Source organism: Myodes glareolus, chromosome 2 (assembly GCF_982192425.1).
Source record: "Myodes glareolus chromosome 2, mMyoGla1.1, whole genome shotgun sequence".
NCBI lineage: Eukaryota > Metazoa > Chordata > Mammalia > Rodentia > Cricetidae > Myodes > Myodes glareolus.
In genome coordinates this window covers 93,387,008-93,400,974 of record NC_142027.1, presented here as the reverse complement: position 1 = coordinate 93,400,974, position 13,967 = coordinate 93,387,008, and the positions used below count along the sequence as shown (strand labels likewise).

Genomic DNA, 13,967 nt, shown 5'->3' with positions numbered 1-13,967 from the left:
TGGCCTTAACCTTGATTCTGACACTGAGCTCAGGAATCGCTGGCTCTGGAGTTCCTCTCCTCCCGTCTCGATATCGGCTGAAATGGAAAGGGAGCCATCTCCACAGGTGCCTAATTATGGTGAGCAGGCGACTTCACGCTGCCACTGGGAGGTCAAGCGCAATTAAGCATAACAGATCCTAATGAAGGACTGATCGAGAGATGAGGAAGGCTGTAAAGATGCAGATGCCAGGGAGGGTCAGGGCTGGGAAGAGCTCACAGGAAGTTAACGGAGGTACCGTGTGAAGAAGAATCCGGGAATAGCTGTGAGCGTGCGCAGTAAAAGCCGCGCGCGTGGTCGGTTTCCCCTTGTGCATGTATGCGTGCCGTCCTGCCCGCCTTCCGCTTTATTTCAAAAAAAAAAAAAAGGAAAGAAAAGAAAAGAAAAAAGAAAAACTCGTGGTTCTCGAAATGCGCCTCTCTCCAAAAAACGGGGGGGGGGGGCTGGTGAGCTTCACGCATGCGCACTGCGGGAGGTGGCAGAGGGTGATGACAATGCACACTGCCAGCCTGGAGCTCTAGGTGGCGTCATCTCCCTACTGGGATGCAGTGCGCATGCGCGGCGCTAACCACTCGGGGCAGGGCGGGCACACGCTGGGTTGGGTTGGGCAGGGCAGGACGGCGGCTCGGTGGGGTCATTGAGGCGCAGGCGCAGTGCGGTGTTTGTCTACCCCGGACTGACGGGCGGCCTGGCGGTGAGCGGCGGCGGGGAAGATGGCGGCGTCCTCCCTGGAGCAAAAGCTGTCCCGCCTGGAAGCCAAGCTGAAACAGGAGAACCGCGAGGCCCGGAGGAGAATCGACCTCAACCTGGATATTAGCCCCCAGCGGCCCAGGCCCAGTAAGCACGGCGGCGTGGGGGAGGGGCGGGTGGGGCGGGGCGCGCTGTGTCAGGCCCCGCCCACCAGGCAGATCCCGCCCCCGCTTCCGGGGCGCTAGCTCTCCTCCCCTCTACTCCCTACCGCTGTCAGCTTGCTGAGAGAGGGTCACGGTGACCTGGGAGTCGGGTGGGCAGTCTCCAGGACTACTTCCTCCCTACACATACCGCGATCCTGGGATTCACATCATGGGAGCTTAGCGACTGGGTCTCTTTATCCTGTGGACTGCCCCCTGTGCCTTGTCGCCTACACCTAGCAGGCTATCAGACCCGACGCTACCGAGACCACAGCCAAGTCTTTGAACCCTGCAAACAGTTATATCTCTTTTGACCCAGTGGTTCCACTCTTGCTGTTTCTGTGACTGTCAAGAGGTTCCCTCCCCTAGCACACAGTCAACATACATGTATACCCATCTGCCCACTTAGGTCACTTGGCCTTTATTTACATCCAATCCTTTTTTGAATAGAGGAGCCTTCCATTTGATTTTTCTGGTCGTATATGATGGCTGCTCTAAGCCTGGAAGTCATTGGGCTCAGCTGGCTGCTTCCTTCACACAGGGGCACCTCATACATCTGTGACCAGCTAACTTCAGTGTTGCTGTCTTAGTGTGTCTGGCCCTCTGGAAACACAGAGCCAGCTCTCAGCCTGGCAGATTTTGTCTCCTGCCTCAAGTGACTGCTAGTCCTGCAGACACCTGTGGCGGTGTGGATGTATCTAGTCTCGCCTAGCAGACACACACCTCCTTTCTTACTCTTCCATCTCTGGTCCTGCCCCCCCCCCCGACATATGGTCCTGTACCAACAGCTGTTCCCCTTCTTTCTATACACACACCCAGTTTGTCACCATCATGACCACAGTTAGCATCCTTGTTGTAGCCCAGATACCCCGTCCCCAAGTCTCTCTGCCGAAAGGAATTTGATTTTTTCCTCCCTTCTCATCTACCCTGTGATCAATGCCTTGCCAACCCTTTCTGTACCCCTCTTGATTGAGTAGAATGCCTTCATTATACTCTGTGATACAATGTTTGGAGTATATTATTACACTGTGGGTCATCCTGGTAAGGTGTGAGGGGAAAGGCAGCCTCCTATAGCTGAGAATTCTGTCCACTCTCTGGTCACCTGGCGTAACCTTCACAGCCTGATCTTCCCCCTGAATCCCTCTTCAGGGTTCCTGCCACCCTTCCCGCTTCTGGCCTGAGTCTGCCAGTTTTCCTTCCTGGGGGGGTTTCTTCCAGTGTATGGAGATACCCAGAGGTGTGGGTGCTTTTCACTGGATTCTGCCTGGGACCAGAAGCTGGGCCAAGCCTTGGAGGGCCCCTGCCGGACTCTGCAGAGCCATCTTTTTGAGCCCCAGTGTGGATGAGACCGGGTTGGGTATGGGGTTCTAGGTACCCTAAGAGGTGTCTGTCCCTAGAACAGAGTGAGACCTGGTAAGGCTGGTGGCTGGCAGGCCCCAAGGAGCCCCCTGCAGGTGTCTGTGTCTGTCAGCTCCATGCCTTCCTCCCACCCTCTCATCTCTGTCGGTTTCTACCCATCTCTGCAGTGTGGTACCTTGCGCCTCCCCCTCCTCTTCATTATGATTTGATTTCTTTTCTGTTGGACAAATCAGTTATTTCTGTTGTGATTTATCGTGGTTTTTTTTTTCTTCCTTTCCCCATCCAGTTATTGTGATCACTCTAAGCCCTGCTCCTGCCCCGTCCCAGCGAGCAGGTACCAGCCTTTTTATCATTGCTGCTTGCATATCTGCACATTGACCTAACCGCTGCCCCTGCCGCAGAATACCATTCATCCCTGCCCCATGCTCTGTGTGTGTTCTGTCTCTTCATTCTCACTTTCTCTCTCTTCACTACTGCAGTGTGAGCCTGACCACATTTTCTCTGTGTCCTCTAGCCTTCCCATTTCTTCTTTGACTCAATTTAGAACCCCCAGAGGATGAAATGGGCTCCCCTAATAAACGGGAGTCTGCTAGGTGAGCACACAAGGTGTGTGTGTGTGTGTGTGTGTGTGTGTGTGTGTGTGAATAAGAAGGTGGGTAGAGGCAGGTGCGCTGTTTCTATTCAGTCTGTCACTATTGTGGAGTGAATGAGTGTCATGACTTACGGACTGTGTTTGCTCTCAGGACCCAGGAGCATAGCAGTAAGAGAAACAGACCGATCTCCTGTCCTGTGGGGTTGAGGCTGCGATAAGGAGGTCATCAGTGGACACTAAGCATATTCCTGATCCTGTAGAATAGTCTATTAGGGAGAGGGGCTGTGCATAGGGTCTCTCAGGGAAAACTGGTGGAGGACACACACACACACAAGGACTCCATGCTAGGCAGTTCAGCTATGTTGATTCCAGGGTAAGCGATGTCTCATGTGTGTAAGAGAAAGAATACCTGTGTTAGCAGAGATGACTGTTGGTGGTAATGTGCTCCCAGCTTGTGTGTATACATGGATGAGTGTGTGTGTGTTCCATACTTTTGGTGTACATGTGTGTATGTGTGCACATGCACACGAGTATATGCATGTTGGTCTGGTAGCCTGAAAAGTGAGCATGTGTCCCCGTGATCCATCTTATTTTCTCTTATCCATTCATCCTCACTTCTTCCTCCGGCACTGTTAAACTTACTGTACTAGCCAGGCCTGCCATGTGACTCGAAAACCCTTCTAACCTCTGTTCTCAGGGCCTGTGTATATTTCTCTCCCCTTTTCCACTCTAGCCCCATCAAATCCATGCTTCAGAGAGTGGGGCCAGCAGCCTCTTCCATGGGTCTGAGGCAGCCTAAGAGGGCTTGACGGTCTGTGTAGGTAAGGGGGCTGGCAGGGTGTGGAGAGGGTAGAGGTATGGTCCTCACCCCAGAGAACTGAGGTGCCAGAGAAAGAAGGGTCACAGGATTCCGTGAAGGTGGGCTGTGGACAGTTTCTAGAGCATCTGGATGCAGCTGGGGTCCCAACCACCAGGGTTTAAAAAGGACCTGAATGTCAGCCCAGCGGTCTCTGCTAATTAATTACTGGGCCCGGCTCACCAAAAGCCATAGGTTGATTGTGGGGGAAAAGAGGTAGTAAATTTAAGGGTATGGAGAAGTGTATTAGAAAGTGGCAGGCCTTCTCACTTGAGAAGCTGAGGCAGCCAGATCTGTGAGTTTGAGACCAACCTGGTCAACAGAGCAAGTTTCAGTATAGCCAGAACTGTTACATAGAGAAACGCTGTCTTGAAAAACCAGACTCCAGGCCAACTGGGAAGTGATGTGTGAAGGATACTTACTGCTGATGCCCTGAGCTTGGCTAGCTATAATCCTTCTAGGGCACTAGGACTCCTGAAGTATGGGAAGTTCATGGAGGGCAGATACTTCCAGAAACCACAGGAGGCTCACAGCCCCTTTCACTAGACCAGAACCCCTAGCTCTTTAGGAACCTACTCTTAATGTCTCATGTCCTCTCTGGCTGTCTCTGCAGCATCTCCTCTGGACAGCTGGGTCCCAAGTCTTGGCTCTCTCTCTATCTTTCTCTTGTCCCCCCCACATCCTAACATCGCCCGCCCATCCTGGGGTGCCTGCTGCCTGCCCGCCGCCTGCCTGTAGCATGCCCGAGCCATCCGCATGCAGGCCGTTGGGAAGTAACAAGCTCCCCTCTGTGGCCCAGCATCTTCCACCTGCCCAGCCCAGCTAGTCCCCAGAAGAGCTTTGCCATTTAGATTCCCATCAATCCCTCCTCCCAAGAGGCTTAGCCTGTGGTTCTATTCCTGCCCCCCTGATCCCAGTTCTGCAGGCCTGGTTGGGACATGCACAAATGAGCCAGCTGGCTAGAAGGTGGCCCTCCCTGACCTAGGAGTGGAATCTGGGGCAAGACAGCCTGAAACCAGAGTTCCATAGCTATTAGCTCTTGTTCGTCCACAGTGCAGTGTTGGTGGCCAGACCAGGTTCCAAGCCGGTCCTGGTGGGCATTCTGTTTTCATGTGGTTCCCATGTGAGCACTGTGGTCCCAGGCCTGCTTTCTGACACTGGTGGGGGAAGTTCCTGGTAGAGAGTCCCCCCATTTCTCTACAGTATGTACTTGAGGACAAACCTTCAGCTTCTGGGATCACCCCTCTCCCACCAGCCCATCCAATCTCCTTTCAGATCAAAGGGGCAGAGATGGTACCTTGAAGATACCCCAGGGGGTGGGCAAGGAGGCCCCAGCCAGCAGAACAGGAGGCTGTGTCAGCCTGACCAAAGGGATATGAGAGAGAAGATGAGAACCCCAACCCCTTCTTGACCAGCTAGATTCTAACTCCTTTCATGCCCCTGGTTTTTAACCCGCCAGCCCTCCAGCTCCCACTGGCCAATGATGGGGGCAGTCGCTCACCCTCCTCAGAGAGCTCCCCACAGCACCCTACACCGCCCACCCGGCCCCGCCACATGCTGGGGCTCCCATCAACCTTGTTCACACCCCGCAGTATGGAGAGGTAAGCTGGCGGAGCAGGGCCAGCACAGGGCCCTCCTTGTGCTGGTCCTTGGGAGGTGGGTGACATCTGTGGGACCCTTCTGACTAGCTCCCTTTGTTCTTCAGCATCGAGATTGACCAGAAGCTGCAGGAGATCATGAAGCAGACAGGGTACCTGACCATCGGAGGCCAGGTACTACCTCCCCATTGGCATCCTGGGGGCTGTGACAGGACCCAGGCAGGCTAGAGGTGCTGGGTGACAGGAGCAGAGGTTCTGGGGACCCTCCAGCTGCCTTGCTCTTCACCCAGCGTTATCAGGCAGAAATCAATGACTTGGAGAACCTGGGCGAGATGGGCAGCGGTACCTGTGGTCAGGTGTGGAAGATGCGCTTCCGGAAGACAGGCCACATCATTGCTGTCAAGGTGAGCCTTCCACACCCCAGTTCCAGGATGTATCCTGTACCCTTGCAGCCTGCCCAGCACTTGAAGCTCCCCTCCTGGCTGTCCCTCCTTTCAGCAAATGCGGCGCTCGGGGAACAAAGAAGAGAATAAGCGTATCCTGATGGACCTGGATGTGGTACTCAAGAGCCACGACTGCCCCTACATCGTTCAGTGCTTTGGCACCTTCATCACCAACGTGAGCACCCTGCCTGAGGGGCCAAGCCTTCTGCCCCATAGGGTCCTACATGTCCCCAGGTACCAGATTGTGGTTAGGTTGGGGAGGAAAGCATGGCTGCCCCAAACCCTGTGTGCCACCCTTTCTCTACAGACAGATGTCTTCATTGCCATGGAGCTCATGGGCACATGTGCAGAGAAACTGAAGAAACGAATGCAGGGCCCCATTCCGGAGCGAATCTTGGGCAAAATGACTGTGGCGGTGAGTGGCTAAGTCTGGGCTTGTGTGACTAGGTAGTTGTCCCTGGGTTCTGTCATCAGTGCCCCCCACCACAAGTTCCTGAATCTGTCCTACAGATTGTGAAGGCGCTGTACTATCTGAAGGAAAAGCATGGTGTCATCCATCGTGATGTCAAACCCTCCAACATTCTGCTAGACGAGCGGGGCCAGATCAAGCTCTGTGACTTTGGCATCAGTGGGCGCCTTGTTGACTCTAAGGCCAAAACACGGAGTGCTGGCTGTGCTGCCTACATGGCTGTGAGTGGGGCCCTGCTGGATCTGACAGGGGGACTGGGTGGGCTGGCCCTACCCTCAGCCAGCCTTTTCTTTATATCCTCTTTCTTTCCCTCCTTGCAGCCTGAGCGCATTGACCCCCCAGACCCCACCAAGCCTGACTATGACATCAGAGCCGATGTGTGGAGCCTGGGCATATCATTGGTGTGTTGGGGCTCCCGTTCTGGGGCTTGGTGGGAAGGCAGGGATCTCTTACCTGGTGCTCCAGCAGTGCCTGTCACCTTCCCAGGTGGAGCTGGCAACGGGACAGTTTCCCTATAAGAACTGCAAGACGGACTTTGAGGTCCTTACCAAAGTCCTACAGGAAGAGCCCCCGCTCCTGCCTGGTCATATGGGCTTCTCAGGGGACTTCCAGTCATTCGTCAAAGACTGGTGAGCATGCCCACTCTGCCTACTTCTCTACTCTGGGATGTTCTGTAATGTCAGATGTCCTGCTGGGGAAAGGGGAAGGGATGAGATGGGCATGGGTACAGGTAGGTCCATGCCTGGAGGCTGTAGACAGGAACTAATTCTGGAGCCTTTGGAATCACCTTCTGCCTTTGGATCTGGCCTGAGGGGACAGCTGGTCCTCTGGGTGTCTGGTGTGGTTACCTAGGGCTTTGTTATGGAGGTTATACAGGAAGACCACACTTGAGTCTTAACTTTCTCTTGTGTGAACCTCACATTCTGGTTCCAACTTCCCAGCTGGGTCTTCACCATGCTACCCTGGGCCAGGAGACTTTGTGGATCCCCAGCCTGGTGGAACCTGGCTGTGAGCAGCTGCTTCTGGCTGATCTGGAAGACCCCCCTCTCACTGGGGAGGGCCTGAGCACAGGTGCGCATCCAGGCACAGCCAGGCTCCACCTCCCTGACTCTCATTTCTCTTCTCTCCCTGCTCTTCGTCCAGCCTTACTAAAGATCACAGGAAGAGACCAAAGTATAATAAGCTACTTGTGAGTACCTAGCCCCTAACTCCCGCCACATGTGAAGTCCTCCCGGCCTCAGTTGCAGGACCAGGAGGGCTGATTCCTCATCCTAAGCTAACTCTTGGGCCTACAGGAACACAGCTTCATCAAGCACTATGAGACACTCGAGGTGGATGTGGCATCCTGGTTCAAGGACATCATGGCAAAGACCGAGTCTCCAAGGACTAGTGGAGTCCTGAGCCAACACCACCTGCCCTTCTTCAGGTAGCCTCACGGCAGCGGCCAGCCCCATAGGGGCCCAGGGGCATGGCCACAGGCCCCCCTTCCCACCTGGCCAATCCAGCTGCCCATCAGGGGACCTGGGACCTGGACGGCTGCCAAGGGCTGAGGACAGAAAGTAGGGGGTACCCATCCACCTCTGACTCCCTACCCACCAGCTATGGACAGACGGGCATGCTGGTCCCTAATTCTTCCCACTCTGGGGTCAGCCAACTATGCGAACCCCACCCCACCCCGACAGACACTGTGAATGGAAGACAGCAGGCCATGAGCAAACTCGGTATTTATTCAATCATAACCTATGGGCTGGGGTGGCCCCTGGGGCAAAGAGAATGCCCCTGTCCCTTTCCCCCACACTCCCAGTGTCTGTTCCCTCCACCTTCTCTCACACATGCTTGCTCTCCATTTTCCCCTCTCCCTTTCCTCTCTAGCTCTGTCCCTTTCTGGTTTCCTGTCTCCCTCCAAGCCTCTGCCTCTCTCCTAGCCTAAGCCTGGGCCCAGCCGCTCCTACCCCTTATTGGAAGCCCCAGGTCCACCCAGGCCTCCTCAAGTCCTTGCCCTAGGATAGCTTTGTGGGCATTGTGACTGCAGCCAAATGGGTTGCTGTCTCTGTGTCTGTCTGTCTCTCTCTCTTTGATCTCAGGGGGTCCTTTTTGGAGTTTATTGTATTTTATTGTACTTGGTAGGGTGTGGGAGGGGGGCTTGTCCTCATGGGGTGTGTCGGTACCTTCAGAAACTTTTACCAAAGTAATGTTTAGCTGCTTGTGGTGGGCCCCCTCCTCTCCATTGCCCTCAGGCATTGGGGGGTTGGATTGCTTGCTGCTCTTTGTCAGTTCTGGCGTAAGAGAGACCAGGCTTCACTGGGGGACCCTCACATGGGGCTGGGGCCTGCTGACAGCCTGGGGCTGAGTAGAAGAGCTCAGGTGGTGCAGAGGGAGACCAGGGGGGCCTCGGCCACACAGAGGCCTTCAGGAAAGGTGTTCCAGGGGTGCAGTGGAGAACAGCAAGAAGCAGGGAGTGAACTGGAGGGAATCAATGACAGGAGTGATGCCGAGGGGCAGAAGGAGGGGTTCCAAAGAAGTCAGGGATTGAGAGTTAAGGTAGTAGATGTGGAGGTCTGCGCATGTGTGTCAGGGACGAGATGGACAGGCTTGAGTGTAAGTGAGGCCAGGGTATTGGCATGTGATGTGACCTCCTCCCGTTATGCTCTGAGCATCCTCCCTTAGCTCACCTAGAGCTGACCAGCTCCAACCCAGCGTGTGGCCTAGAGTGGGCCAGGTGTCTGTCCCATGGTTCTGCAATGGCCAGGACAGGGTGGGGTATGTTTCCTTTTTGTTGGTGATGCATGCAAATCAAGTGGACAAGAGAACAATAGAACAGAACAAAACAAAAAATACTTTAAAAACCATAAACAAAACCCAGCACCAAAGCTGAGAAACCTTGCTGGATGTAGCTGATGACGCAACTGTAGGCTTAGGTGACACTGTGGCTCTTAACTATCCTATTGACTCATCTTCATCCTATTCACACAACGCCGCATGGTTAAATTGCAATAGAAGTCATCTGCTCTGCCTGGGCAGGGCACCCTCTCTCCTTATCCCTTATGTGGGGAGGTGGAGTGAAGTAGGGGTAGGATAACAAGCCTGGCCCCCACCCTTACCATTCTGAGGCTAGCTACCAGCATGGGCAGCCTTCATGGGTAGTTAGGTCACTTGGCTGGTCCTTGGACCAGCACAGGCCCAAGACTGGGCCGCATGGTTTTATTTTTATTTAACTTTATTTTCTGTGTGTGTCTCTCTGTCTGTCTGTGTCCATTCCCCTCCAGTGTTAAGTGGGAGCCTGGGGGAGTCTCCCACTTCCCCACCTCTCCAAAATCCTTCCCTCTGTCACCAGCCATCCCTCTGGCCCAGGCAGAGTGGGTGTCGGGCAGGTAGGGACCTGGAGTGGCCTGGTCCTACCCTCTGACCTATGGACTCTTCCTCAGGCCACCAGTGTTGCCCTCTCCCTTTTTAAAACAAAATACCCTTGTTTGTAAATCCTTAGCGCTTGAGAATAAAACCCTTCCCTTTTCTTCTGAGTGTGGTGTCCTAAGAATGGTAGAATTTATAGAGATGCGGGAAGGGGCTGGGAGTTGGGCTTTTAGTGTGCAGCTAAACACTGCATTCGTGAGAAACAATCAGGGCTAGAGCTGGGTGGGAGGTGATTGGAGTGACTTAGGGTATCAAGCTGCTTTGTTGAGGGGCCCCCTTTTCCTAGAAACTTCAGCACACCAAGAAGTCCTTATCCGCGCAGGCCTTGAGCATGGGCTCGGATGTCAGCCCCTGCATCCTCCGCCCCCGCTCCCTGCTTCCCAGGGTGGCAGACTCACCAAGGCCAGGGCTGCCTACCCACACCTACAGGGCTGAGTACAGCCCAACCAGGTACCTGCTGCTGGCCTGGAGCATTCCAGCCTGGATAGACCACCATGGTGGGCACCACACTCCTGCTTCTGGCCCTGCTCCCTGGGACCGCCACTGTGCTCAATGAACCACTTGGTATGTAGAGGCTGGCACAGGGGGCGGGGGGCATCATGTCCCACTTCCCTATTGCTCCTTCTCAACTTAGTTTTGCACCTGGGTGTGTTGGGGTGGTGGTGGTGTCATTCCCTTGTCTTTCCCCCAGCTAGCCCCTCTACCAGGTTTCTCAAAGTTCTCAACAACCAAGTGATGGCAAGGGCTGTGGGAATGGGGCCAGGCCTGCGAATCATCCTTGAGACACTGCCCGCCTCCCCCCCCCCCCAGCTAACTGCCACTTGACGGCAGTCATTTGCCTGTGTAGACCATGCTAGAGTGTGCACAGAAGTGCAAGCCTGGGTGAGCACAAGATAAGAGACCATCCACCATCACCTGTTGGTGCACTCCTCCATTTGTCTGGGGTCTTGGTTCTCTACTGAACAGAAATGCTCATTCCAGTTGCCTGTCTGGACTGAGGCTCTGCCTTCTAGGGAGGGTGCCCTCCTCACACAGCAGATGCCAGCACCTACCTCTCCCTAGTGGTCAGTAGGTCATAATGGATCTCTTAGACACTAAGACAAGACTCTTGCTCCAAGACTTAGAGCAACCTGAACTGGACAAAGAACCCCGACTTGCTCTTATCCATGTGAACTCCATCCAATGCAGATGCTGGTCAACCCCGTGGGTCACCAAATCCCCATCCCTAGTCTGCAGGTGGCAAAAGAGGTCAGAAAAGGAAGGAGCACAGCTTTGTGTGTGGTTTCGACTACTAGACAGTGATATCACTAGGGAGTACATGGTAGTAACTGGAGAGAATTTGGCACACAGCTGAGCAGGGATAAAAAGACCACCTGTAATGCGTTACTATTCCAAGAGAGGCAAGGGCTGGAAGTGGAAACCCTCCTCTAGAAGGAATGCGTCCTCCTTGCTCTGTGCTCCATTTCAGCACTCCCGTTCCCTGGGGCACCTGGCCCCTGGCTGCGCAGACCCCTTTTCAGTCTGGATTTATCAGACACAGAGGATTCATTCCCTCGCCGCACTGGACCACTGGAGGTTCCAGCCGACAGCCATGTGTTTGTGCAGGTGCGGGCGCCTGAAACACCGAGGGTGGGTGGGGATAAATGGGGACCGGTCGACCTTGATGGCGCGTTGGTCCCTCAGGCGGCTCTGGCCCGTCCTTCACCGAGATGGGGCCTGGCCCTGCATCGCTGCTCCCTAACGCCTTCCTCACGCCCGGCCCTGGGGCCTGCTCTGGTGCTTCTACGTGGGGGCTGCCCGGCCGATGCCTCTGTCAGCTTCTCACCACCTCCACACCCGGATGCTGCTCACCCTGCACGCTTCAGCTTCCGCCTGCGCCCGGTATTTAACGCCTCAGTGCAGTTCTTGCACTGCCAGATAAGCCGTTGCCGTCGCAGCAAGCGCCACCGGGCTGTCCGCCAGACACAGACGCCTCTGACCCCACCTTCGCAGGTGCGCTTGCAGCAACAGTAATCTCAGCACCTGAGGAAGACTGTAGTTAGTCGCAAGCGGTTCTGGCCGCTGAGGGAAGAACTCTACCAGGTTTAGGCACCTGGGAGGCAGAGTGCTTTATGGTCTGGGTTCCTCTTAGATACAGAGCTACCCCTCACGGATCTACCTGCATGGGGACTCCCCAGGAGACAGAAGATAACACAGCCTTAGGCTCTGGGATCCTTGGGTGGTAACCTGGAGTTCTTGTAGGGCTGGAAGACTGGATGCAGAAAACTGACACGTCCAAACCCCTAATTTGTGTGCCTCACTTGGGACCTAGCGACTGGCATATGGGGTGCTCTAGGGCTGAAACGACTTCTCTGTTTAGGGCTTGGGCCCAGGAGTCCTGTGGTGACCTCCTAGCTCTAGTGGAAAGTTGGAAGTTTAAGTCCACCTTAGGAGCTCTGGGGGACCAGACCCAGAATCACCAAAGCCCTGACGTTTGGTTTCTTCCCTCCCAACCCAGTGTCTGCCTCAGGATGAGGCATGCACTGGCAGCGGTGAGAGCCTTGGTGCCGACAGCCCGCTCCTGCACACTCTGACGCAGCCCATCGTGGTCACAGTACCTCGTCCGCCCCCTAGTAAGCTCGAAAGCGGCCCTGGAACTCGGGTGGTAAACACAACTAGGTCCAGGGCCTGGTCTCAGCCTTGTGCACATCCCCTTAGGGCCGTCCAAGAGCATCCCAGGCAGGGCCGTGCGCCCCGAGCCGTCCGCTCCAGCCGCTGCAGCCTTGGAGCCCGCACCAGTGGTGGCGTTAGTGTTGGCGGCATTCGTGCTGGGTGCTGCGCTGGCTGCAGGGCTCGGTCTCGTCTGCGCGCACTCAGGTACCGACTTCTGTCCCGCCAGAACCCCACATCTATTTCCACACGTACGGACAGCCTACTCCCTCATACATCACCCCACCCCCATATATCCCGTGCGCCCTAAAACTTCTCTCTCGGATCTGGCCCTCAGGGCTAGTATACCTGCTGCAGCTCCCACCAGGGGGCGCGCTTACCCTGGCACAGCTCACAAGCAACCCCTATCCTAGCCCGCTTCTTCTTTCAGCACCTCCAGCCCCCGGCCAGCCTCTTAGAGCTTCGCCCAGCGGCCCCCAGCTCCAGAGGCCCTCGTAGGCAGGTAAGCACAGGGTGCCAAGATCTGAAGCAAGAGCTAGGAGATGGTGATGGTAAGGGTCCTTCACAGCCCTTACTCACAGGGCTCCAAATAGTTTGAATATTCATTTAGTCTTTTGAACAACCTTCAGGCGGCTACTTTTACCGTTTCCATCAGAGATTTTCTTTAAAAAAACAACAACAACAACAACAAAACACGGCACTTTTTATGAGGCTAAGTAACTTGTCAAGGTGGAGCTGGAAATTGAATGTGGGGCATGGGGTTACCAGCAGTTCTTGAACAGGCACTAGGTAAGAGTTAGGGATAAAACACAGTTCCTAGTCTCACACCGGTGCATAGACTGATGGAAGAAGCCAATGTCTGCTGGGAAAATGTTGTGACCCGAGAGGTGATCTCCCATGCTGAGCCTCTGCCTCCTCTAGAGATGCCACAACGCGGTGAAGTCCTCCGATGCACCCAGTCATGGATTCAGAACCTTTTGGGAGGACTTCTGCACGTCTCTCCTCCATCACGCCCTTCTCATCTTTACTCCCCTGGTTCAAAATAAATTGCGGACCTGCCTGCTAACGTTCAGTGTAATCAATATGCTCCCACGGATAGGGGCAGGGAGGGCAGGAAAGGGAGGCTCCAGGCTGTGCCTTGGGACCAGAACTTGGGGATATTTATGGCTGGGAAAGACTTAGATTGAAGAGGTGTGACTCCAATCCCCATGAACACATACACCCAGGGAGAGTCAGGGGCCATTTGCCTGGAACAGAAAATAACACCCAAACTTGGCCAGCTTAAGTTTAAATTAAATTCTGCTTTCATCCTCTACTCCAAGGGCTCACTTGCTCCTTCGCTCTTCCCCAGGTTGGACCTTTGCTCTTTACTCCAATCCCCAGACCCTACCTTCATTCAGGTCTCTGTGTACCTCTCTTTTCCCCTGCTCAAACTCCCCCCTCCTCTGCACTTAAGCAACAATGGAATTTCCAGATCTAGTTTACCAATGAGGAAACGGAGGCTCAGCAATACCAAACAATCTTACCAAAGTCTCCAGGGCTATCTACCCCCATAACCCAGACTTGTTTTTTTTCAAGCTAGGCGCTCACTAGGCAGCCCAAGCTAACCACAAACTCAATGGTCTTCCTGTCTCAGCCTCCCAAATGCTGGGATTACTTAT

The 13,967-nt window shown here is 54.6% G+C and overlaps 2 protein-coding genes across 7 annotated transcripts; both read left to right on the top strand.

Moving 5' to 3' along the window:
- The first annotated feature begins 682 nt into the window (after positions 1-682).
- On the top strand, positions 683-9,764 carry Map2k7 (mitogen-activated protein kinase kinase 7). Of its 2 annotated transcripts, XM_087903052.1 has the most exons (12): positions 683-876; positions 2,575-2,622; positions 5,196-5,337; positions 5,442-5,508; positions 5,625-5,738; positions 5,833-5,952; positions 6,085-6,192; positions 6,288-6,467; positions 6,567-6,647; positions 6,733-6,875; positions 7,390-7,435; positions 7,542-9,764. In XM_087903052.1, exons 1-12 carry the CDS (start codon positions 753-755, stop codon positions 7,674-7,676), a joined length of 1,308 nt encoding a protein of 435 aa, XP_087759178.1. In that variant the 5' UTR covers positions 683-752; the 3' UTR covers positions 7,677-9,764. The 2 variants fall into 2 exon arrangements, with proteins under 2 accessions (XP_087759178.1, XP_087759179.1); XM_087903053.1 differs by lacking the exon at positions 2,575-2,622 and having other exon boundaries at positions 684-876.
- A 127-nt stretch (positions 9,765-9,891) lies between these two features.
- Tgfbr3l (transforming growth factor beta receptor 3 like) lies at positions 9,892-13,372 on the top strand. Of its 5 annotated transcripts, XM_048429086.2 has the most exons (7): positions 9,892-10,221; positions 11,126-11,262; positions 11,341-11,649; positions 12,155-12,269; positions 12,355-12,513; positions 12,737-12,808; positions 13,228-13,372. In XM_048429086.2, the coding sequence occupies exons 1-6, from the start codon at positions 10,152-10,154 to the stop codon at positions 12,802-12,804; spliced, it is 858 nt and encodes a 285-aa protein (XP_048285043.1). In that variant the 5' UTR covers positions 9,892-10,151; the 3' UTR covers positions 12,805-12,808; positions 13,228-13,372. The 5 variants fall into 5 exon arrangements, 4 of the variants coding, with proteins under 4 accessions (XP_048285043.1, XP_085540848.1, XP_048285041.1 ...); XM_085684722.1 differs by having other exon boundaries at positions 11,126-11,649; XR_015000389.1 differs by having other exon boundaries at positions 11,126-11,649; positions 12,355-12,808.
- Positions 13,373-13,967: the final 595 nt, after the last annotated feature.

Coding starts and splice junctions, on each gene's coding strand:
- Tgfbr3l (XM_085684709.1), top strand. CDS start 10,152: ATGGTGGGCACCACACTCCTGCTTCTGGCCCTGCTCCCTGGGACCGCC. Junction 11,650..12,154: donor CTCTGACCCCACCTTCGCAG/GTGCGCTTGCAG, acceptor CTCCCAACCCAG/TGTCTGCCTCAGGATGAGGC. Junction 12,270..12,354: donor AGTACCTCGTCCGCCCCCTA/GTAAGCTCGAAA, acceptor ACATCCCCTTAG/GGCCGTCCAAGAGCATCCCA.
- Map2k7 (XM_087903052.1), top strand. CDS start 753: ATGGCGGCGTCCTCCCTGGAGCAAAAGCTGTCCCGCCTGGAAGCCAAG. Junction 877..2,574: donor CCCCCAGCGGCCCAGGCCCA/GTAAGCACGGCG, acceptor TTCCCCATCCAG/TTATTGTGATCACTCTAAGC. Junction 6,648..6,732: donor GGAGCCTGGGCATATCATTG/GTGTGTTGGGGC, acceptor TCACCTTCCCAG/GTGGAGCTGGCAACGGGACA.